This window comes from Ziziphus jujuba, chromosome 9, assembly GCF_031755915.1.
Source record: "Ziziphus jujuba cultivar Dongzao chromosome 9, ASM3175591v1".
Classification (NCBI taxonomy): domain Eukaryota; kingdom Viridiplantae; phylum Streptophyta; class Magnoliopsida; order Rosales; family Rhamnaceae; genus Ziziphus; species Ziziphus jujuba.
The window spans coordinates 10,668,685-10,691,581 of NC_083387.1; the positions used below are offsets into that span (position 1 = coordinate 10,668,685).

The 22,897-nt window shown below is 33.3% G+C and overlaps 5 protein-coding genes and 1 long non-coding RNA gene across 8 annotated transcripts; 2 read left to right on the top strand and 4 right to left on the bottom strand.

Moving 5' to 3' along the window:
* Positions 1-170: 170 nt before the first annotated feature.
* Positions 171-1,115, bottom strand: LOC107433917 (protein VACUOLELESS GAMETOPHYTES). Its single transcript, XM_025067255.3, has one exon. It carries the CDS (start codon positions 1,079-1,081, stop codon positions 362-364), a length of 720 nt encoding a protein of 239 aa, XP_024923023.3. The 5' UTR covers positions 1,082-1,115; the 3' UTR covers positions 171-361.
* A 3,833-nt stretch (positions 1,116-4,948) lies between these two features.
* On the top strand, positions 4,949-7,289 carry LOC107435767 (pentatricopeptide repeat-containing protein At2g15980). The gene has a single exon (XM_048481472.2). It carries the CDS (start codon positions 5,061-5,063, stop codon positions 6,543-6,545), a length of 1,485 nt encoding a protein of 494 aa, XP_048337429.2. The 5' UTR covers positions 4,949-5,060; the 3' UTR covers positions 6,546-7,289.
* LOC107435758 (CASP-like protein 5C1) lies at positions 7,159-9,366 on the bottom strand. The gene is made up of 3 exons (XM_016047383.4): positions 8,754-9,366; positions 7,585-7,717; positions 7,159-7,497 (listed from the first exon to the last, which is right to left on the bottom strand). Exons 1-3 carry the CDS (start codon positions 8,882-8,884, stop codon positions 7,303-7,305), a joined length of 459 nt encoding a protein of 152 aa, XP_015902869.1. The 5' UTR covers positions 8,885-9,366; the 3' UTR covers positions 7,159-7,302.
* Positions 9,367-11,781: 2,415 nt separating this feature from the next.
* On the bottom strand, positions 11,782-15,420 carry LOC107435774 (mitochondrial import receptor subunit TOM6 homolog). 3 transcript variants are annotated; one of them, XM_048481565.2, is made up of 2 exons: positions 15,126-15,420; positions 11,782-12,159 (listed from the first exon to the last, which is right to left on the bottom strand). In XM_048481565.2, the coding sequence occupies exon 1, from the start codon at positions 15,313-15,315 to the stop codon at positions 15,151-15,153; it is 165 nt and encodes a 54-aa protein (XP_048337522.2). In that variant the 5' UTR covers positions 15,316-15,420; the 3' UTR covers positions 11,782-12,159; positions 15,126-15,150. The 3 variants fall into 3 exon arrangements, with proteins under 3 accessions (XP_048337522.2, XP_015902888.3, XP_048337523.2); XM_016047402.4 differs by lacking the exon at positions 11,782-12,159 and adding an exon at positions 12,958-13,239 and having other exon boundaries at positions 15,126-15,416; XM_048481566.2 differs by lacking the exon at positions 11,782-12,159 and adding an exon at positions 14,011-14,346.
* A 1,488-nt stretch (positions 15,421-16,908) lies between these two features.
* On the top strand, positions 16,909-19,366 carry LOC107433936 (RING-H2 finger protein ATL65). Its single transcript, XM_016045335.4, has one exon. It carries the CDS (start codon positions 17,357-17,359, stop codon positions 18,638-18,640), a length of 1,284 nt encoding a protein of 427 aa, XP_015900821.2. The 5' UTR covers positions 16,909-17,356; the 3' UTR covers positions 18,641-19,366.
* A 1,408-nt stretch (positions 19,367-20,774) lies between these two features.
* LOC125424340 (uncharacterized) lies at positions 20,775-21,953 on the bottom strand. The gene is made up of 2 exons (XR_009634011.1): positions 21,244-21,953; positions 20,775-21,131 (listed from the first exon to the last, which is right to left on the bottom strand). It is a non-coding gene; the product is annotated as an uncharacterized LOC125424340 (long non-coding RNA).
* Between the last annotated feature and the right edge of the window lie 944 nt (positions 21,954-22,897).

Below are 22,897 nucleotides of genomic sequence, written 5' to 3' on the forward strand. Positions count from 1 at the left end.
CTGTAAGAAGCTTTCCCAGTGCACATATAGTTCATAATCTTTTACCTATTAGAAAGTACTCCATATAGGATAACATAAGCTCTCCGATATTGTTTACTAAAGTATTAATTGCTAGCTAAACAAAAGAATATTTAAATTAAGATTTAAAAAATAAATAAATATTAAAAAAATTTCCTAAAACAATAGGAATATGTTGCTTGTTAGAGAGAGAATTTATTCAATAAACAAGATCAAGCTCCCATGCACATTTTAACATCTAAAAATTACAACCATCCAAATACATCAGGGGCCTATCCTATAATCCCCATTATCCCCTATGACACTAACATGAACATAAACATGAATGTGATTATCATCATCCTCATCCTCTAGACATTAAAGACCCAATAACCCCAGCAATAAGAGTAGTAGGATCACCAAGCACAGCAGATATAACAAACTGAAGAGCCATCCCAGCCATCTCACAACACTTCTTCACCTTACCTTTACTCTTTTTGTGATGGCTCTGCAGAGTGTTCTTCAAGCTCGGAATCTTATTCATCTCCAACCTCCTTCCTTTCCCACGTCCAACATATATCTCATGCCAACTATCAACCAGCATTTCCTTGACGCAAGCCACGTGCAAGTTGTACTTCTTGCATTTCGACCTGTAGCTCCAGCTCCTCCCTTTTCTCCCGCATTTATGGCATGGAGAGCTGACTTTCCTGTACAGGTAGAGCTTGACATCCCCGTCGTCGAGCACCATGGGGAGCTTGGCGCAGCAGGGGTGGAGGTCGAAACCGCAGGTCTTGCAGTGGTAGAGGAACCCGGTCACGTCCTTTTCGCAGGCGTTGCAGAAGCGAGGGAGGTCTCCCGGGGGACGGGAGAGGAATTGGAAGGAGCATTTGGTGTAGAAAGGGTGGGAGATGGATGGGGTGGGGATGGCGCAGTGCATGTGGAGGTCGAAATCGCAGATGGTGCAACTGTAGCGAGACCCTATGCCTACTTCTTTGCATCCGTCGCACTTGAATGGGAATTCCGTGTATTCGAATTTCAGACTGTGGTGTGGGTGGCTGAAGTGGGATATCTCACTGAATTTCATGGTGTTTTTTTTTTTTTTTTTGGTGGGGGGGGGGGGGGGTGGTGGTGTGGGGTGGAGAGGTTTGGTTTTGGAGGAGGACTTTCTAGCTAGCCTCTTGGGATAAAGAAGGCTATGGAGAAATGTATATATAGGGGGTCATTTGTTTTTGGGTTTTTCTGTTCTTTTGGATTGATTGGTTTGATTAAACTGGGTATAAAGTGGCGGGGAAATGTAGAATCTCGGCTTAAGTTGTTTTTTTAAAATTTTTATTTGGGTTTTTGTGTTGGCTTAGCTTGATGTTGAAGCAAAAATGAATGGAATTATATGCTTTTTGAGGGATGGTGGTGATGGTGGTAAATTGAGTGAGCATGCGAATCCTCACGTCAAGGAAGGAGAAGAGCAGACATAAAGCATATATATTTATAGGTCATGCCCCTTTTAGGTACCCAAAAAATTAAATAAATAAATAAATAAAAGTGATCATGTCCCACATTAGAATATATACGAATTATGCACTTTGCATAAGATTTTTGTCAATAAAAATATGCACAAAAGTAAATTAATTTACCCAAAAAATATATATAAATTGAAGAATTAGTTGTATATTATTGTTATTAATCCTCTGCAGAAGAAGTACTCTTTAAGGTTGGGTTATATGGGTCAAATAAAATTGGTTTAGTTAGTAAACCACTTATATAGATTAGATTATGAATCAGAGAAGCATATAAGAAAATGAAAAAAAATTGTAAATGATAGAAAACAAAAAGAGATTTGGATATATGAGGAATATATTATATAAATCATACGAAATAAGGTACAGGCCACAAGAATATTATAAGTGCGCTTATCAAAAAGCTATCTTTATGTGTGAGAGAGAATATGAACTAACCCAGCATCTTTGAAATTTGGTTGTGATTAGCATCATGATTAGTTGATATTCTGCTAGACTAGGTTTTGTTTAACATGGTTTTTTTTTTTTTTTTGCTTAAAAGCTCTATTGGAAGATCAAAAACTATTTTATAAAAAAATAAAGATGTTTGACAAAAATCAATAAATACTTATTAACCAAAAAATGAGTTTTTTTAAAGTTATTTTAGAGAAGTTCAAATTTTAAGCTTATCTATAAAAACTTTTTTCTTTTACCTTATATGAAAATTTAATAAGTATTTAATACAGTTAATGAGCATTTAATGCAGTTTTTTTATTTACAACCAAACACTTATTAGCTTTTTCGTAAAATTTCTTTTTCAAAAATATCTATTATACAAAGCTCTATAAACTAAAGTTATACCTTTATCAGCTATACCAAACGGATTCTAAATACCCTTTAATTACTTAAAGACGTAAAGTCAAATTCTTTAACCTATTGTAAATCAACCTATGATTATCATTGAAACCTTATAAAGAAATTAAAGATTGATTATTTTGGGCTATGTGGTATTAAATATATAATTTTTATAGATTCATTAATTGGATGCAGACCCTATGTATATATGTATATATCACACTCTATTTTTATCCAAATCTTATTTATATGGTAGCTAGATAAAGATGATGATAAAAGAATAACTCTCCTAGTATTCCATGTGTTTCCAATTCCTTTGAAGAATGAATGACGTAGAGAACAAATTAAATTCTCATTACGGGAATTCTTTTTTGTAAAACCTCTCAAGTCTCAATTGCGTCCCATGAGATAATTGCTTGTAGCTTGGTTATTACTTGAAAGATCAGTGTTGTCCGTATGATATTTTGCTTCTTCAATTGGCAATATTTTGGTTCCCCATGAAATTAAAACAATCTTAAGGACCTGATTCTCAATAACTACTCTTTAAGTAATATGGTAAAGTTCGGATTATTTTACATTCTTGGCCCCACCTATCCATTCTATCCAAATCTTGAAATTCATTATACTCTTAAGGAAGCATCACCACCGATCATATCATATATGTAATTGTAACATAAAATAGTGTTCAAAAACAACTTCTCTATAATCACTAAACTGACAACTGGCAGCTTTACCAGCCAATCCCATGATGACAAATTAACAAGCTTCCTAAAGATGAATATCAAATTTAGTGAGCCCAAGAGTTTTATATACCAATTTGATTGGTTGTTATTGACTGCTCTAGAAATTGTAGAAGAATATGATCATAAAATGGGTACAAAGAATTTGTACCTCATCTGGTCAACTGTACAGTGAATGTTGGAAATAACAAGCTAGATTGCAAAGAATCAAACAATTGAAGTAACTAATTAATATTGTTAAAGCTGTTCCTTCACCTACAATATAGTATTCTTTTTCATTCCATGTTGTTATTGTTTCCTTTGGTACACATAAACATTTGGGAATATTCCAGATGACTGCAACTGATCATATAATATATATATATATATATATGTAGCGTGGTAGTTGTCCCAATCCATTCTCTAGAAGGATGAGTAATGTACTTTGCAAATAATAAAAGCTTAATTAGAAAAAGTAAATAAATAAGAATATGATTCTTTCTGTTGCTTCATGTCTTTATGGAATTGGATTTGGGAAGCTTATCCCCACTACTAGCGTATGGTACGTACACTTAGAATGTACCCCCTGTACAAGTTGTCCAGACAACATTTAAGGAAAACCCACAGCTACCATAGTGCCCAAGGACGATTACAATTAGATTTAGCCCCATTAATATTGACCGGGCCGGGTCTTAGAGAACCAAAGCCCATATTGAAAGTGATCCAGAACAGTCTAGTCCAACATCGGCCCTAGACCCTTTCCAATGAAAAGAGAGCTTCTAGTTTTGGCTTTCTAAGGTTTGTTTGCTATAGATAACGAAAGTAAAAATTTAGCTGTCAAATTTTATATAATAGATTTTTTTAAAAAAAAATTATTAAAAAATTAATAAGTATTTGGTTGTAAATAAAAAATTACATTAAATGTTCATTTAGATTTCATATAAATTAAAAAAATAAATTTTTTTTTAAAAAACATAAAATTTTGGTTTTTCTGAAACAGTTTAAAAAAATTATTTTTTTAATCAACATTGTTTGTTCACTTTTATCAAATATCCATATTTTTTTTAATAAAATGTTTTTTAATTTTTAGGTAGAACTTTTGATTTAAAAAGAGATTCTGTCAAACACATATTTAGTAAGTAAAAAAGATCAGAAAGAATTTGTTTGTGCAATAGGATTGGATTGAATTGAAATGAACTTCATTTTGGTACAATCAATTTTAAGTTAGGTTGAATTTAATTGGATTTGGTTTGAAATGATTCAACCTTATCCAATTTAATCTAATATAACAAACAGGCTAAAATAATAAAGGTTAATATACTCCTCTAACTTTTAAGTGGCAGATCCATATATGTTAACTTAGTAATCGTCTATATCTATATTTACCACCGATTACCACCAAGTCTTGATATATGCAATAGTGAGAATTTTCAGTTTTGTTGTTAAAATGGTTTAATATCATTTTACTTTCAAATTATGACACCTTTTTCCCTTTACTCTTAAATTATAAAACTTTACATATGACTCTTTTAAACTATTATTTTTGTGTCACTTAATTTTCAGTGAATGAATTTTATAAAATTAGTTGTGTACTGTCCATGTCACTTCATTTGGAAACAATTTTATTACATTCTATTTTACTTCTGAAAAGTGTGAATAGCTAATAACGAATTCACTAGAAAAAGAAAATATTATAATTAGACTAAACTAATACAAAATCAATAAAATTTGTATGGGAGGTAATGTGACAAAGTTTATAAAAAATTATATAAATTTTTTGACCTTTTTTAAGACAATCAATTCTTCTTTTTTTTTTTTTTTTTTTTGACGTAATATTCAATATTTTTGTAATTAATATTGTACTTGGTAATTTAGAATCTTTATTCGATGTGAGAAAGCGAAAAGTCGCTACTCTGAGCAACGTGTTTAGAAAAATGCAAAGCAGGTGTTGCAGCCATAGTAGTTGCTCTGCTCCACCTTCTTTCTGCGTGGTTCAATGGCGATTTCAATTCTAAATCGCTTCCTCTTCCCAATCCCAAAACACAAACCCTTCTCTCTTTCATCCTTCTCTTCTTCCCCAGCATCCGATCAATCAAATTCTCTGATCCCAACCGTCGTTTCAGTCCTCACCCACCACCGTTCAAAATCTCGCTGGAATTACCTCCGGTCTATCTACCCGGACGGCTTCGACCCAACTCAGTTTTCCCAAATTTCCCTCCAACTCAAAAACAATCCCCATCTTGTCCTCCGCTTCTTCCTCTGGACCCAAACCAAGTCTCTCTGCGACCACAACCTCCTTTCCTATTCCACCACTATTCACATCCTCGCTCGTGGCCGCCTCAAAGGCCAAGCCCAGATTCTGATGAAGGATGCTATTCGGCTTCATGGGTCGGAAGGTCATGAAGGTGAAGATTTTGATCTGGAATCCAAGCCATTGAAAGTCTTCGAGTCCCTCGTGAAGACCTACACACAATGTGGGTCTGCTCCGTTTGTGTTCGATTTACTACTCAAAGCTTGTTTGGAGTCGAAAAAGATTGACCCATCAATTCAGATTGTGAGAATGTTGATGTCTCGTGGGATTAGCCCAAGAGTGAATACCTGCAACTGTTTGATTCGGCAAGTTTCGCTGTGCCGAGGAGCACATGCCGGTTACGCAATCTACAGAGAGGTTTTTGGGTTGGATTGTGGCATTGGGGAGCAAAATGTGAAATGGGTTTCTAGATTTAGACCAAATGTACAAACTTTGAATACTTTGATGGTGGGGTTTTATCAGGATGGTTTGGTAGAGAACGTGAAGGAGATTTGGGACCAAATGAAGGAATTGAATTGCAACCCAGATGGTTATAGTTACAGCATTTTGATGGCCGCCTACTGTGATGAAGGGAAAATGGATGAAGCGGAGGACTCATGGAATGAAATGGTAGCAAAGAAAGTGGAGCCCGATGTTGTGGCTTATAACACCATGATTGGTGGGTTTTGCAGAATTGGAGAGATAGAGAGAGCTGAAGAATTTTTCAGAGAAATGGCATTGAATGGAATAGAGAGCAGCACTACAACTTATGAGCATCTTATCAATGGCTATTGCAAGATTGGAAATGTTGAATCATCTAAACTCGTTTATGAAGATATGCGTAGGAAAGACTTTAGGCCCAATGCTTCCACAATGGAGGCATTGGTTAGAGGGTTTTGTGATAAGAATAGGGTTTTAGAAGCTTTGGAGATTTTGAATGGTGCAATAAGACATTTTGATTACTGTCCAACGGGAAAGAGTTATGAGATTTTGATAACAGGGTTGTGTCAGGAGGGGAAGATGGAAGAGGCATTGAAGCTTCAGGCAAAGATGGTGGGAAAAGGCTTCAAACCGAATTCTGAGATTTACAATGCTTTTATTTGTGGATATATGAAACAAGGGAACATAGAAGTGGCAGATTTGTTGAGGAAAGAAATGGTGGAAACTCAGATGTGCAGGAAAGAGGGTTAGATCAGTTTTGTGTACTGGCAGGAATTCAACCATAAAGTTGGTGTCAAACTTGCTGCAAGCTAAAGGAAAAAGGTACTCAAATTATCTTGGCTTGATCTTCTGTCTCTGTGAAACTGCAGCAGGCCAAGAAGAAGAAGAAGAAGAAGAAGAAGAGGAGGCCTGCTTACCCTCCACCTCCCCTCTTATGGAAGAGGTGCCATTAGGCAAAATAAAGCAATAGGCTTGAAAAATGCCGACTTTGATCCACGTTTCGGATAAAGGAGCTTGACCGGTATGAAAGTAAATACCTTTTTCCTTGTGCACAAGGAAGTAAACAATCACCTCCTTAAAACGTGATTGATAAGATTAAAATACCAACCATATTATCACAAGAATCATGAACCCTGTGAAAGTTCATGCAATATGAAGTGATAGCATTATCCATTTTGATTCATGTACATTTTGTCACCAGATCTATGAACTCTGTGAAACATAGATTACATATGTTTGTTGATGGGAGAAAGATGAACTATTATTTGAAAGTTGAAACAGATTTTGATGAAAGAATTTTCCCATTTAATTATTACAATTGTGCTAGCTAATTTACTTTCATTAATACAAGTTGAGGAACATATACACTTCAAACTGGATTACAGGAAATTAGTAATTACAATTTGAACAGTATTAGTGTACAAAATTCGTATTTATTCCAAAAAAAAAAAATAGCTTTTTACAAAATTCTTCAAATTGGAAGACAAAAACAAACTCCCAACAAGAATTACAGTGAAGGAAGCAACCAAATATTGAAGAGACATGATGCCGAAGACAAGAACCATGACAAGAAAGCCATTGCAGCAGATATTTGATATCTATTACAGAACTTGGGAGGGCAATAAGCTCCATTGGCATGGAGCAGGAGATCGACAACACTAGCCGTTGAGCAGGCTGCTGCTAGTGTTAGAACCGATAATACCTGTAGTGGCACATTTTGAATGTCACAAGTGCTGGTTGGTATGGGAATAAGAGGGAAGCGTTAAAATTATGCAAAGATGGTGCTTACCCAATCTCCAATGACAATTATCAGCAGAATTCCGGGCTGGCGAAGAGGGCATTTAGCAAGAACAGAGTATCCATCCACCAGTGCCAAAGTGAAACTCCATGGTATAACCAAACCCATGATCGTTACCAGGTAGCTGTATTGTCAAAGATTCAGATCAAACAATGGAAAACGCTGCACTTGAGAATATGAGAATAAACCAAGTTCTACATACTGTAGATGCAAAATGCATTGCTAGTAGATTCTTGTTCCAGGATTATAAATGACAGTGTTTATGGTTTGACTCCATAACAAAGTCATTGCTTGAAGTTTATCTTTTTATCTTTTAGCATCATGGTGAATTGCACGTCCTACTAAAAATCTTATCAGATTGTTTGCTGCCTGGAACTTTTACCGATAGGTCGTCTGGTTTCTTGGCTGTTGATATTTGCTTTAGACATGAAGTTTTTTGCCCAAAGATGAAAATTGAAGATTCGGTATTAGCCTAGAAAATTCCAATCAAAACTGGTTCTGGAACGAATGTTCAAAATGACTTCATTTTTTGGGGTTTTAGACAAATGCTCTCTCATCAGGCTTACTGAGAAAGAGTAGTCCCATAGAGAAAATGGGACCCAATTTCATTCCAAAAGTTTCCATATTTTTCCTATTTGTGTGTGTTCTAGCATTAGGCAATTCAGTACGCCATTTGATACTACACTCAAAACTACATAAAACAGACTTACCCAGATATACAATTTTTTTATTAATGCTGCATTAAAAAGTTTATTTTAAACCAAAATTTTGATGCACTTCGACACAATAGGCATGGTAAGAACATCAACATGTCATCATGTAAGCAGTCTGGCAAAACTTTAGAAATAATCCTATTCCAGATTGATCTCAAGAATACAACGACTTTTATTAGACAACCAACTAGATTCAGACTCAAAAAACTCCAGCAAGGTTTCATCCATTATATAGATTGGCGAATTTGCCTTTGTCAATCAATCTACTCCATGGAAAAAGGGGAAGAATGAAGAAAAGAAGAATCAGAGGAATGAATCATGGATATGCAAAATTTGAGTTTGCTAAATAAAGTTTAAAAAAAAAAATAAAAAAAAAAAGGAAAAACTGCCAAATAAAGTGGAAGCAAAAAAAGAAATAAAGAGTAGAGAACAAGAATAAAACATTACCAGAAAGCAGTGTAGCTATAGAACTGAACACCCAAAGACATGAAGAGGAGGGAAGCAGAGGAAAAAATTGTCTGGCCCAGTCTCAAAGAGAAACTGGCAGTGGTCCCCAAAGAGCCAGGTATCTCATCCATGGCTTTGTTGCATGGGAATGATGAGATCTCGTACTAGTACTACTACTGTATTTCTGTTTTTTTGGCTTCTCCAATTTTGAAACCTCATGTTATTCCAATTCCCCAACCATTCCTCCATCCAAACTCGTACAAATTACATAGATCAATGAACTTTTTACTATTTCATAATAACAATGAATTATTTCCCAAGATCTGCATATATGTGCCTTGGCCTTACAAAGCACTCTCTTCCTATGTGATTATTGAGAACTTTTAAGAAATTGCCCCCCAAAAAAAAAAAAAATGAAAAGGGGAGAGAGAGAGAGAGAGAGAGAGAGAGAGGAAAAGAAAGTTGAGTTGTGGGAAAATGTCAGCCTTTCCTTTATGGTTATGGACACCTCTCTCTCTGTCTCTCTCTCTTTCTCTATAAATAATACATACACAGAGTTTTGTAGTTTTCCGGCAAAATTTCGGGTTGGAGTTTGGACTTTGGACTGAGTTGGAAAGCTTGCCGTTTGATGCTGATTGAATAATTATGATGCGCTTTAATTATGTTGGATTTGACACTTGGTCTTACTTTGCTTTCTTTGTTTGCCAACTTTTTCTTTTTTTTTCCTTTTTCTTTTTTTTGGGTAATAAGATGGGAGGCAGTGGACAAAATCGACTTTCACAGATTTTTCATGATTATAAATTAAAAAAAAAAAAAAGCTTTTGCCCCCAATTAATACAACGAGTAACTAATAATCAAAGACAGAAACTTTATTTATAGTTACAATCACGTGATGATATTGATAAAATAATTATGTATTTAATTATGGATTGATTGTAATTTTAATATTTTATATTTTTTTATCAGTTTTCACATTGGATTTTAAAATTTGAAATGTTCCATATCATATCTTTAATTTACTATTTATTTCATGCTAATTTAATTTTTAAATTAATTTCACTTTGATTGGTTTTTATAATAAAAAATTTTGATTATTTAATTAATAAAAAATTATTTTTTAATTTTTAAATTTTTTATTAATATATTTAAGAAATAATAAATTAAAGATCCATAACATTTTAAATTCAAAAATTCAATATCCAATCGGATAAAAATACAATAAACCATTAATTGTTTATTAGTTTATTTTTATCAATGAAGTATATGCATGATACCATCATTGTACAGAAATTATGGATTTTTTTTATTTTTTATTTTTTTCAAATTATGGTTACTTTTGTGTTCGTCAAACTAACATAATTTATGAAATTATATTAAATATCAAGGAACCAATATCCTTTATCATAATTCAAAATTTTTCTGTTTCTTGCGACATGTAACTTTTAATAGATTTCCCGTTCGTACAAAAACGTAAAATGTGGACTTAGATGCTGCAATCAAAATTATGTTCCTCCAACCCAATAACCATTTTTACATATTCATGATAATTTGAACTTCTCATTCTCATATATCCAAAAATCAAATCTCCTAGCATACTCGGCATTCAAACCAAACCATAAATTAGGATACAAAACCAGGTCAATTTCAAAGAGATGGTTTCTTGTTTTCAAAGAAGGTTTTTTTTTTTTTTTTTTTTTTTTTTTTTTGTTTGCAAAGTTTATGATCATCTACTTTCTCTTGGCAATTCAGAATTCGTTTCACATTGGGCAATAAGCAGCATGATGATGTAAAAACTACCTTTCCAAGAAAATGACTAACTTTCAACTTTGATGTTGTAATTAAGATCTCATTTGAGTAAAAGAGAGGCCTATTATCTTTCACTTTATTCTCCTAAACAATGGGAAGAGGAGGCATAAACTGAGATATGGGTGAGTTGGAACCTTAGGCAACTTTGCTTTCCTTTCCTCCACTTTTGTTTTGTTTATAATACTTTGGATAAGCAGTAAAGTGGGAACAGCGTGGGGATAAGAGTAGTGGGGTCGTCTTTCACAATGCCAAGCACTTTCACAAACTAAAATAATGTAGATAATGACCAAAAGAACCGATCCCTTTCCTGGCTATGGATTTACCATTTGTTCAACCCTCCAAGAGACTCCATCTAAGGGGATTTGTAACATGTTATGCCTTATCATCCTATATATAACTAGTAGAGCTTTGCTACTTGTTGCTGTTAACAACCATTAATAGCTTATCGGCTTACGTATAAATTTTAATTTAGATATTTAATTTTATTATTTTTATATAATAAAATTTTAAAAATAAATTTTTATTGTTAACCATTTAAATTATTATATGATATATAAATTTTATTAGTAATTATTTATTAATATTAACAAATAATATTATTCATGTAATTTTTAATTATATTATCCAACATATACCTAACAATCTATAATCATGCGTAATTTTACAATAAAACATCTAAATTCTACAATATAATTATAAAAATATTTCATTGTAAATAATTTGTAACATTTTTTTTTTCCATAAAACTTAAATGGCTCGTAATATCATGTCATCCAAGAAAAGTTATGTAAACAAGTTTTTGCTCATTTAAAGGGTAATTTCGAACTTCATTTATTCCTTTCATACTATTTGCTTTTTCTATTCTACAGTACATAAATCAACTTTAAGAATTTTGCTTTATTAGAGACGTTATAAATTATGTTCATTGCATTTGGAATCACTCGATGAAAAGAGGTAAAAGTATTACCAAAAAGTGTGTGCTCAAGCACCATCAAATTTTTGGAATGTGAATGAAAGAAATTACATGTTAAAAACTTTTTTGGATGCTAAAGCGAGATTTCATGGTCTAATTAGATGACTTTAAAATGTAAAATTTTATAAATTCTATTTATTGGAAAAAGATTCAAAGATGATATGATTATCATGAGAAATACAATTCCATTTACCATTTGGTGTCCAAGCCTATCAACCCATGTGTCTCAAGAAGAAGAAGAAAACAAAAAAAAAAAAATATATATATATATATATATACCAATAAAAGTTACATCAAATAAATGGTTTAGCTTTGATTTGAATGCTGAAGTGACATCAGATTTGACAGAATCCAAACCAAATTTTGATTTTGACGTAGACTAGAATACAATGTTATTTTGGTGAATTGGCATGACCAGCTGTGTCGGCATCCCTATATCATTCGATAACCCTTCATTTTTTTATTAAATGCTTTAGACCTCTTTCCCATCACCATTCTCAATTGCTCAATGCTGGAGCCTTCACATGGAGTTGCTCTGTAAGTGGTTCCCCTTTTTTCTTTTTCCTTTTTTCTTTTTTTTTTTGTGATAAGACTCCATAAGTGGTTCCATATCTTTACCATTTTCAACTTTCCAGATGCATGAAAATAGTAGAGAAAATATTAGTCACCAGGAAAGGCACAAACTTCCATAACCCACAAATTTTCTTATTTATTGGGATTAACTACACTGTAAACTATTACATTTTCTTGCATTTTGCTCCAATTTTCTTTTTTTCTTAAAAAAAAAAAAAAAAAAAGGGTTCAAATAGCCCCCAACCTTTTGTTTTCCTGTTCCATTACTCTAATTTGCAATTTTGTCTACGAACAAAATTAGACATAAAGCTCATCAAAAAATGAAAGGACAACGCAAGACTACATAGAGTATTAGGAGGCCTATCTGTATTTTAATCCTACTCATCATCTTGGATTTTAAAGACTTCAGTCCAAGCATGTGCGACTCTGTTCTGTAAACTGAGTCGCCATTGAAAATTTTACCACCGACAATCAAATATATTTTCATATGGCAATCACTTGTAACAGCAAGTGGAAAATGAAGGCAATTAACATGGATAGTTTAACGTTCTTGAGATTATCTAATGCATATGCTTCTGTTTCCCGCTTAGTTTTTGAATTTTATTTTATATTTAAAAAAAAAATTGCACTTTCATGATGCCGAATTTGTTTTTTGATAGTTAAACTCGTTGCAAATTTAATGGGGAAAAAAAGCTGAATAATCATTTCAAACTATTTATATAGTAATTCATCGTCATATCTGTTTAATTTTTTATTTGTCTTAAGTTTATTATTCAATATTAAATTTAATTACTTATCAAAAATGCTATAGAGTGTTAAAGACTGCCATAGGTTCCCACTGAAAATAATAGATCAGCCGAATAAGAGAACAACATAAAACGTTATGTCATCCTCGCATTTAAGTCACTTGTCTAATGGTACAAAGACCAAAACAGAACAAAAGGTATATTTAATGCCAACATTATCTCCTAACCCCACAAAGATGAAATTGGTGAAGTTTTTGGGCCTCCAAAAATATTAAAACCTAATGCATGGACAAACTGGCTTCGTACTTGCCAGGATAAAAATGTCGACCAAAATGAAAAGATGACAAAAAATTCGTATAATTCTTCATTCCATGGCAATTCTTGTCCACTGAGACAGAGAGAAGGGGTAAAAGAAATAAGTCAATCAATCATCAATTTGTACGTGCAGTTATAATAGCAGAAACATAAAAAACAAATCAAATATACTAATCAGCTATTCCTCATTTTTAGATTTTTAGAAGTCTGAATTAAGACGCTCGTCTTTCATATCTTATTAGTTAACCGAAAAAAAAACTCGGAAATTTCACAGCAGATAAACAACTAAAGCCATAGAAATCAACAATTAGAACAGGTTTCACAAAAGAAATTCTAGTATAGTGGCATCATCTGACTTCACAGTAAGAAAACAAGGTCCACCAATCAAAAAAAGGCATGCTCAACAAATCTAAAATCTAACCCACTTCAGGTTGGTTAAGTTTCTACATCTTACTTATCTCTTTCTAGGCCATATCAAGCACTAGATAAGCAATCAGACAATCGAAACAAACAAAGTCTAAATAGATTACAAGAAGCAAAAGTAAGTATCCAATTATGCAATGAAAAAAAACAATAATTCAACCCACAAGCTTGACAAGCGGTTCCTCAGATTAATGGTTTCAGGAAAAGTTTAAGGTGTACTGACAAGTAGGATGCAAAAACTGTTTCACTTCGAAATTAATATAATGTAGGCAACAAACCCTGTAAGAAAAGAGTAAGAAAACGATTTTGGAACAAATAATTTTGCAGATCCCAAAAACACTTAAATATTTCCAGATGCCCTGTGGTTAACTTCATGAATTAATTTGCAGCAATAGTAGGATCATCCATGTCCAAAGGAAAGGAAAGGAGAAGGGGATAGTTAAAATTATAAAATTGACATAAACTTCTAACTATGAATAACAAATGCAACTAAGCAAATTCAAAGTGGAAGTTTTGGAGTTGGGAGTATGACATAAACTGCATCCATTTAAAGTAAAATTTTAAAACTTAGCGATTTAACGACTTTCGCATTGCAAAAGTCAAGTACAAATTGCTACCGTGTTCATGAGAGATAAGATGGAGATGAAGTATACTGGAATTATGCATGACCCACCGCTTTCAATATAAGATATAACTGTACTCAGAGAGCCTTCAGATCATTCTGAAATAAGAAACTTCACCTTAAATCTGCAACAACCTAGATTCATCATGAATGGTTGTCTCTATCACTTTTTATGCCCAGGAAAAGTATACTAAATTAAGATGTCCTTGTTTTGACAATCTTAATATCTAAAGTATTTCCCTATCAAACAACAGAAATATAATCACTCCCTATGTGTCTAAAATGAGCATATTCTCTTTATAAATCACAATCATCACCTCCTACATCATGATTTATCCCTAAATCCTAAGCTAAAAGTAAAACAATTTCATGAAATTTTAACTTTCCCTTCAAGTCCTACATTATGATTTACCAAACCTATTTAATCAAATTTACTTCATGAAATTCTAATTACTATCCAAAAATCGGGAACAATACCCATTTAGTAAAACATCTAAAAAAGCGAATTTCTTTCTTTATTATCTAAAAACAAAAAAAGAATCAATTTGAAAATCCACAGAAATTTAAATTTAACCCAAAAAAAAAAAAAAAAAACACATAAAGAAACTACGATTAGTATAATTTCCGGAATTACGTCATAAAGAAATTAAATGATTTCATGAAATTCAAACTTCTCTTCACGTCCTTCATTATGATTTACCAAACCCTTTTTAATCAAATTTACTTCATGAAATTCTAATTACTAACCAAAAATTGGCAATACCCATTTAGCAAAACATCTAAAAAATCCAAATTTGTTCCTTATTATCTAAAAAAGCGAAACAATTAGAACATCCACAGGAATGTAAATTAAAAAAATAAAAAAAAATAAAAAAAAGCGAAGAAATAAAGATTAGTAAAATCTCCGGAATTACCTCATAAGAAGGAAAGGGGCGGGATCTAGAATTCGAGTCTGAGCTCGTCCTTTTCACCATACAAGTAGTGAAGAACGTAAGGGGTAACTCGGATCACGGCAACCCAAGCCCCAAAAATGGCGACGTGGGTCCGAAGCTGCTTCAAAGCAGCTTCTTTGTCTGGCTTCCTGATGAACATTCCTGGAAACATTGTGTCTCTCCTCTCTTCTGACGCTGAAAAATCGAAGCCCTAGCCGCGTTTTCCCGGCGGCTCTCTGAAATATTTTGTGCTTTGCAGCGCGTGGGTCTTGAGGGTTTTAGACTTTATATATATATATATATATATACACAGAGAGAGAGAGAGAGAGAGAGAGAGAGAGGGATTGTGTGGCACGTGCGTCCGAGATTTCGTTTCACTCAATACGTGCGTGATAAGATACTTTTTCCTTGCTGATATTACATTTTTATTTTTAATTTTTATGATCATGATTCTGTTTTGAGAATTGTTATTTACATTCTCAAAATTTAATTGCATGGATTTTATTTTATTTTATTTTATTTTTTTTTGCTGAAGAAATTTAATTACATGGATTGTGCGAAACTCTTTTATCATTTTTATACAAGTATTTTTCATTTAATAAAATCACCTTATTCCCTTACCCAACAAAAAAAAGATTTGAGTGTACAAAATATATATCCAAAATTATTGCAAATAATTCTTTATAACCAAAATAATTATAATGCTACAAATATAATAGAATCTCTTTATCTTTTTTTTTTTTGGCTGAATTAAATATTTAATAGCATCTTTCGTAAATGCTTGGGTATATTTATAGAATCCAGTCAAAATATAAATAGATTGTCTATGCCCCCTTAAAATGGGTATGCCCATGCCCATCACGGCATGCTTGTGTATATATATGCAAGATTGTTTACACAATTATACAACTCATAAGTTTTTAATTAATGAAAAAATAAGGTGCCATTTCTTAATGTCTTCAATTTATTTATTTATTTATCTTTTCCAATTCTATATTGTGTGTAGTTTAATTATTTTTATTGTTTATTAGTTGTTGTTAAATTTAACATATCAATTAACTACAATGTGAAAGAAAAAATGAAAAAAATTATAAAATAAAGACAGTTTAATTATTAAATATATTTAACTATCAAAAGAAAAAATGAAAAAAATTATAAAACAAAAAAAATTTAATTATTAAACATATCTAGCTATGAAATTAATATTAATAAACTGTTAAAGTAGGCAAATTGTATATAATTTATGTATATTTAAAAAAAAAAAAAAGAAGAAGAGATTTTAATTCACATTAAAATTTAAATGGTAAATCTACACATGTATTTTTAATAGTTTTACTAATTGATCAAATCTGTGTTTTGGTTTGAATGTGGTCCGTCGCGTACGCAAAGAATTTCATTTTCTTTTCATGTTGCAATTTACAAGTTGAAAACGTATCACCATTCACAATCTTCTAATTAGTTGCCATTTTGTATATATATATATATATATATATATATGTATTCACATGATTATAACTTGGTGACATTTGATGAATAAGACAATAAAAAAATGGAAAACCCTTGACAATGATCTCCACGTTAGCCATTCCTCGCTCCTTGTTTGATAGATATATATATATATATATATATATATATATTTATACATACTCACCAACCTTCAAACTTTTATCAACATCCATTAAATTATAAATCTCACGTGATTTATTATAATGAAATTGAGATATCCTCATAATAGGTTTAAAAATAATAATAATAATAATAATTTTGTCATTAACATCCTCAATAAATAACTTACAATGCAGTCATATCCATATAACATGGGCAAAATCTCAATTTGATATTAATTATATTAATAACCATGATTTTTAAAATTAAAAGAATATATAATAATATTATTTATTTATTTATTTTGATACTATAAATTTGACGTGTATAACGGGGTTGAGAGCAAAGGTGTGAAATATTCACAGGATAGGAGCTCATGGCCTTGAATTCACAAAATGTTTTTGACCTTCTGACTCAGTCCATATATCGTAAACCAAAGCAATCACAACAGGGTCAACCATTTTTGCATTAAACAACCTCCCTCACATACTTACCCACTTCACTATCTTTCCTTTTTTCTTTTTTTGGTTTTTTTTAGAAAGAAAAAGAGGCCACTCTCCCCCAAAACCAAACCCACTCAACCGACGCACCACCACCACCATGAATTCATGGTCCTCACCCTGACCACCACCACCATGGTTCCTGCTCTGTCGCCACACAACGGCTTCTTCTGGCCGCCTTCGCTGGCTCCGGCACCGGCCCCAACCACTCGCACTGCTATCATCACCACCATCCTCCCTGCCGCAAACGGACCCACCCCTGCTCTCACCCAATCCTCATCGCCGCCGCCGTCTAAATTGCCGGTGGACTTCAGTCCGCCTTTGATCGCCATGGTGGTCGTCGTAGCCACCGCCTTTCTCGTCGTCACCTACTCACGTCTTATCTCCCGCCACGTCATCCCTCCCGTGATTCAGTTCCTACGGCGATGGAGACGACGTCGCCGCCGCCACCTCCCGTCTTCCGCCGGCGACCTCGACTCGCTTCCTTTCGACTCGCCGTTCGAGACCAGCGATGGATTCCACGTGTTCTCTCCCTACGGGCTCGACGACTCCGTCATCAAGACCATACCTCTTTCCCTCTACACCACCAAGAACAGGCTTGGCAGCCGTGACTGCGCCGTTTGCTTGATCGAGTTCGAAGACGACGACTACGTACGGACTCTCCCAGTCTGTTCCCACGCCTTCCACGTGGATTGCATAGACATGTGGCTTAGGTCTCACGCCAACTGTCCTCTCTGCCGCGCTGGAATATTCCGTCCGGAATCTCCGTTCGTCCCGGTCATGGCAGCGAGAATCCGGCCGAGCCTCGACGACGCCGTATTGCGTAGCATTGCTCTCGAACCTCTCAACGAAGTTCCTGCACGGGATTCCGTATCGACGGTGACGGAGATCACTCCCTGCGTTGAGGAATCATCACCGCGGAGGAACAATTACAGCTACATTGACAACTTCCATAACTCGGAGGACCGAATCAACGGCCGAGATTTCTTGCTGAAGCGTTCTTACTCGTTCGGATTCGAACGGAGCTCCATATCGAAGAGGATGATGGTAATGGAGCCGGCGACGACGTCTCCATGGCGATACCGGAGAGGAAGCTTCTGGAGCAAAAGACCATCGCCGTTCGGATCGCTGAGCAAGCCGAGAGTCTTCTCGTTCAGATACTACAGGGGGATGAAGTCGCCGTTCTTCCGCCGGAGAGGATTCTTCCCGCTGTCGGAATCGAGCGCGAGGTTCTCTGGCGGAGGAGGTTCGTCGCGGCGGAGCAAGTCGATGACGAGCCCGATGTTCATGAGACCGTCTCCATTAGCGTCGGCGGCGGTTTTCTCGTCGAGCCGGTTGAGGTGCGGTGATCCCGAGGCGTTACTGTCACCGGAGAGGTTTAACCGTAGATAGACAAAAAGAATATTTTTATTTTATTTTATTTTATTTTGTTTCTGAAAGGAAAGGCCAAAAAAGAAGCATGACACGTGGAGGAACGAGATTAAATGATCGTGGGTCGAACGGACGGTCGGAGATTGGACGGTGACGGTGAAGAAATGGAAGGAGGGAAGAATGGGGTCGGGAAGGGCTTTTAATGGAGAGAAGGAGACGGGAAATGCGAAGAAGAGAGAGAGAGAGAGTTTTAATGAGGGAGTCTGGCAATTTGTAGAAGTCATTAAATGGAGGGGCAGCATCGGCAATTAATGTCCAAAATTGACGACACACACCCAAAAAACAAAATTTAAAAAAAAAAAAGGATTGAAAGAGCCAAAAATAAACCGGGTTGAAGGGTTTATTTTAATTTTATTGATCCAAATGTTGAAATTGGTGGTGATTTTGGAATTTGGGGTTTTGGGTGCCTCATAAATGTCATTGAGGGGTGGTGATGGTGGTGAAGGCGTTGGGGTTTGGTCCATTGTCATTTAATTTCATTTGGAATCTCATTTGCTTTCTCTTCCTTCTTAAAATCCCCACCGACTCCAGCCCCATGTGGATTCAAAAAAAAATTTTAAAAAAACCAAAACAAATGCCTAACGGCCAAATCTTTCACAATTACTCTTTTTTTGTAGTTTGTATGTAGCAATTTTTTTTCTTCCCCCTCGTTGAATAGAAATGTTTATGATTCACTACATTTTTTTAGTCCTTTTGAGTCAATTTCAAAGAGTATTGAGACACAAGGTAAGTGAATTCAAAATAAAATGTTAAAACTCTTGCCAACTCAATAAGTTTAAATTGTTGAAGTTAGGAATTATACCAAGTCAAAATAATAAATGAGGCGGTTCCAATTTTTATGAAATCATCAATTTTTTTTTTCTGGTCTTTTTTCTTCGTATTTATGTTTCTGCTTTTGGACTATTATTATTCATTGCTTATATGTTTATTTCTTTTTATTTGTCTCTTAAATGTTCATTTTATCATAAGTGATAAAATAATTATAATTAATTCATTTCTATTTATTTTTATTTTTTTTCCCCTGTTGATAATAATCCGGTTGGAGATAACCAATGCCTTAGTTATTATTATTGTTGTATTTTTTTATTTATTTTTTTAGGGAGATTTGTCCTCCGAGTTAGTAGTAAAATCAGAAAAAGGTTTGCAAGTGGTACAATGGGCCTGACGGGCGGGCTGACCATGCGTGGTCTTGCGGAAGATGACTTTAGCTCATCATAAGGATTAGCTCGATTTATTTCACGGGTATCGTCTGCACCTTCCCTCATATATATTTTGCTTTATTCAGTTGGCTAGTGAAAGTTTCTCAAAAAGAACATAAAATAATGAAAGGATATATACAGTTCATATATATTTAAAAAAATACAAATAATTATATAAATTGGACAAGTGATTATAAATGCTATGAAAAAATGCAAGAAAAACGAAAACTTCAAATGTCATTCAAAAAAATAATAATAATAATGCAATAAAATACCACCATATATATATATATATGTGTGTGTGTGTGTGTGTATATTAATTATACGTTAATTAAATAGAATTGCGTACTTCATATTATAAAATGGAAACATACTAAATTATTAAATCCCTGTACGTGAATTATCGAAGAAAATGGTGTACTCTAGGAAATTTATCCTTATACATGTACTCAAACGTCCTATACTCAAAAATTTCTCATCGCGTAAGACAAAAGGTCAACTGCCATATCCACATGGTACATATATAGGGTTTCTTCCCGTCCCAATTAACCTCAGTCTTTTTGCATTGTATTTAATTTAAAAAAAAAAAAAAGAAAAAAAAAGTATCTGTATGTATATACTACTATAATTGAAATCCATGAATACAAAAATAATCCTTGTTTCCGTTAAAAATATAAACATACCATTATTTTCGCAGCTATACAAACATAATACATTACTCATCAATAATGTTAAAAGAAAAATAATCAACAATATATATAGATATATAAACATAAACAAGAATTTAAAAATAACATAAGAAAAATTAGTGCATAAAACATTAATATGTCAAACTATGTAAGTAAATTTGGTTCAATTGTATCTGTCACAGAGTATTGGTAATTGCAACTACAAAGTAAGCAAACCCTTTCGTTTAAGCAAACTCTTTCGTTTTGTTCGTGATGAAAAAATGTAAGGATTCCATAAGCAAGTCATTGAATAAATTATATAGATAAAAAGAAATCTTATGCGAGCAATTTATATTAATTTTTTTTTTTTTAACCCAAAGTAAACTCCCAACACTCTACGTATTAAAAAAAAAAAAAAAAATGCCTAGAACTCTTTCACTGTGTGTGTATGTCGATCATTGATGGTCGGTTGGAGTTGCCGGAGTGTCTCCATTCTTTTTTATCTGGGGGTCCGTGCGCTCGTTTCATGGGTTGAGCATGTATCTTCACGCCAATGCTACACTGGCTTCCTTTATTGTTTGGATGCTGAGAAAGAAATAAAAAGCTAGTTGGTTATAGCAAAATGCAAGTTTATGAAAGCGAATTTTACTTTCATTCTATAAAAAAAAAAAAAGAAAAAAGAAAAAAAATTATTTACATATCTTTGTCATGCTTCTCTAGTAATAAACATGAAGAACCACCAAATGGGAGTTTGAACGATGAAGAACCTTCAAATTAGTACCAAAGACAGCCTTGAAGTTGAAGGAGAATCCATAGAAAATAGAAAAGCAAAATTGATGGGATTTATAGAGGGGAGAAATTGCTCTGTGTATGGTGATCCATTATTACTGTACCCTCTATGTTGATTATGATAATTTAATAGGTTTACTTTCCACTATTAAACTTTTAGTTTTAAAAAATAAAATTATAAAAAAAAAAATCAATTGGACCGTTTTATAGAGGGTGATGGAGGATTATTTATTAATTTTAAAAAGAAAATTCAATTAAAACAAGAAAATGACGTAGCAAAAATTACAGCTGGCGTTATGTTATTGGTTTCTGATGCCACATCAAGGAAATGACGTGGCATGAATGCACATTTTGACAGGGGAGGTGGGTGGTGGGTGGGTGAGTACGAGCAATCGAGTCGGAAAGTTATAAAAGAAAGGCATGTGCGAGTTATTTAAAGAAGGGGTATGCCAATGCATTTAATACCGCCACAAAAGTTGTAGCAAATAAATGCCGCCACAAAAGATGAAAAGCAAATATCCAAATATTTCATATTTATTAATTTATTGTTGTGAATTTTTTATATCAAATAACGTTGATTGACGTTACAGCCTTTTATTAGCTTGTTTTCTTTTTAACTTTTCAATTTGGGATAATTTAGTGATGAAATTATTTTTCCGTCTACTAATACACTGAATTTGAAATTTTTTACTTCTCAAATGTTTAAAAAAAAAAAAAAACTCTATTAACTTATATGCATAACAGATCCAATATATATATATATATATATATATATATTATTTGCACATAAATTTCAAAAAATGCATACACAATATTTTGATAGATTCATTCAATGTCTAAAAGTTTGGTAAATATATTAGTGAAGGTGAAGTGCAACTACACGAAGAAATACTTAATTAAAAGAAGAAAAAAAATATAAAGTTGAAAAATATTATATAACTAGATCTATTAGGCAAGGAATCCTATATATATACCCTATATCATTTTGGTTTGTCCTGGTGGTAAAAAAGTTTAAAAATACAACTTCAAACCCAGTATTCAAACTTTGTCATTATCGCATGAAATTAAGATTTTAGAATAAACTAGGGTAAAATTAAGGTTCTTTTTTTAAAAAAAATTAAAATTTGGGGGATTTTATTAGCATCACAGTTGAATCCAAATTTGGAATTATCACATTTGGTCATTAATCTCTGAAGATCAAAATTCTAATGTAGTATTTTCTAATTTGGTAGTTAATGTTAGACAAAGATGAGCATGAACGGATAGAACATGTTAGACAAAATTAAAATATAGTAACCTAATTCTAATATATATATTTATATAATTAATTAACTTCTAGCATAAGTTTTGTAGTAAATATATAAATAGGTCCAACCATAAGTGTAACTTTTCTTTGGTTTTGGTCATCAACCTCAAGTAGACTTGAAGGAGTAGTAGAAGTAGTTGAAAAACAACGATGAGAAAAAACGGATTGAATATGTTCCATGAAATAGTCATAGTCATACCCAACCTCATCTACATTACCTGTCTATGGATGATTGGATGGAGTAGATTATAGCCAA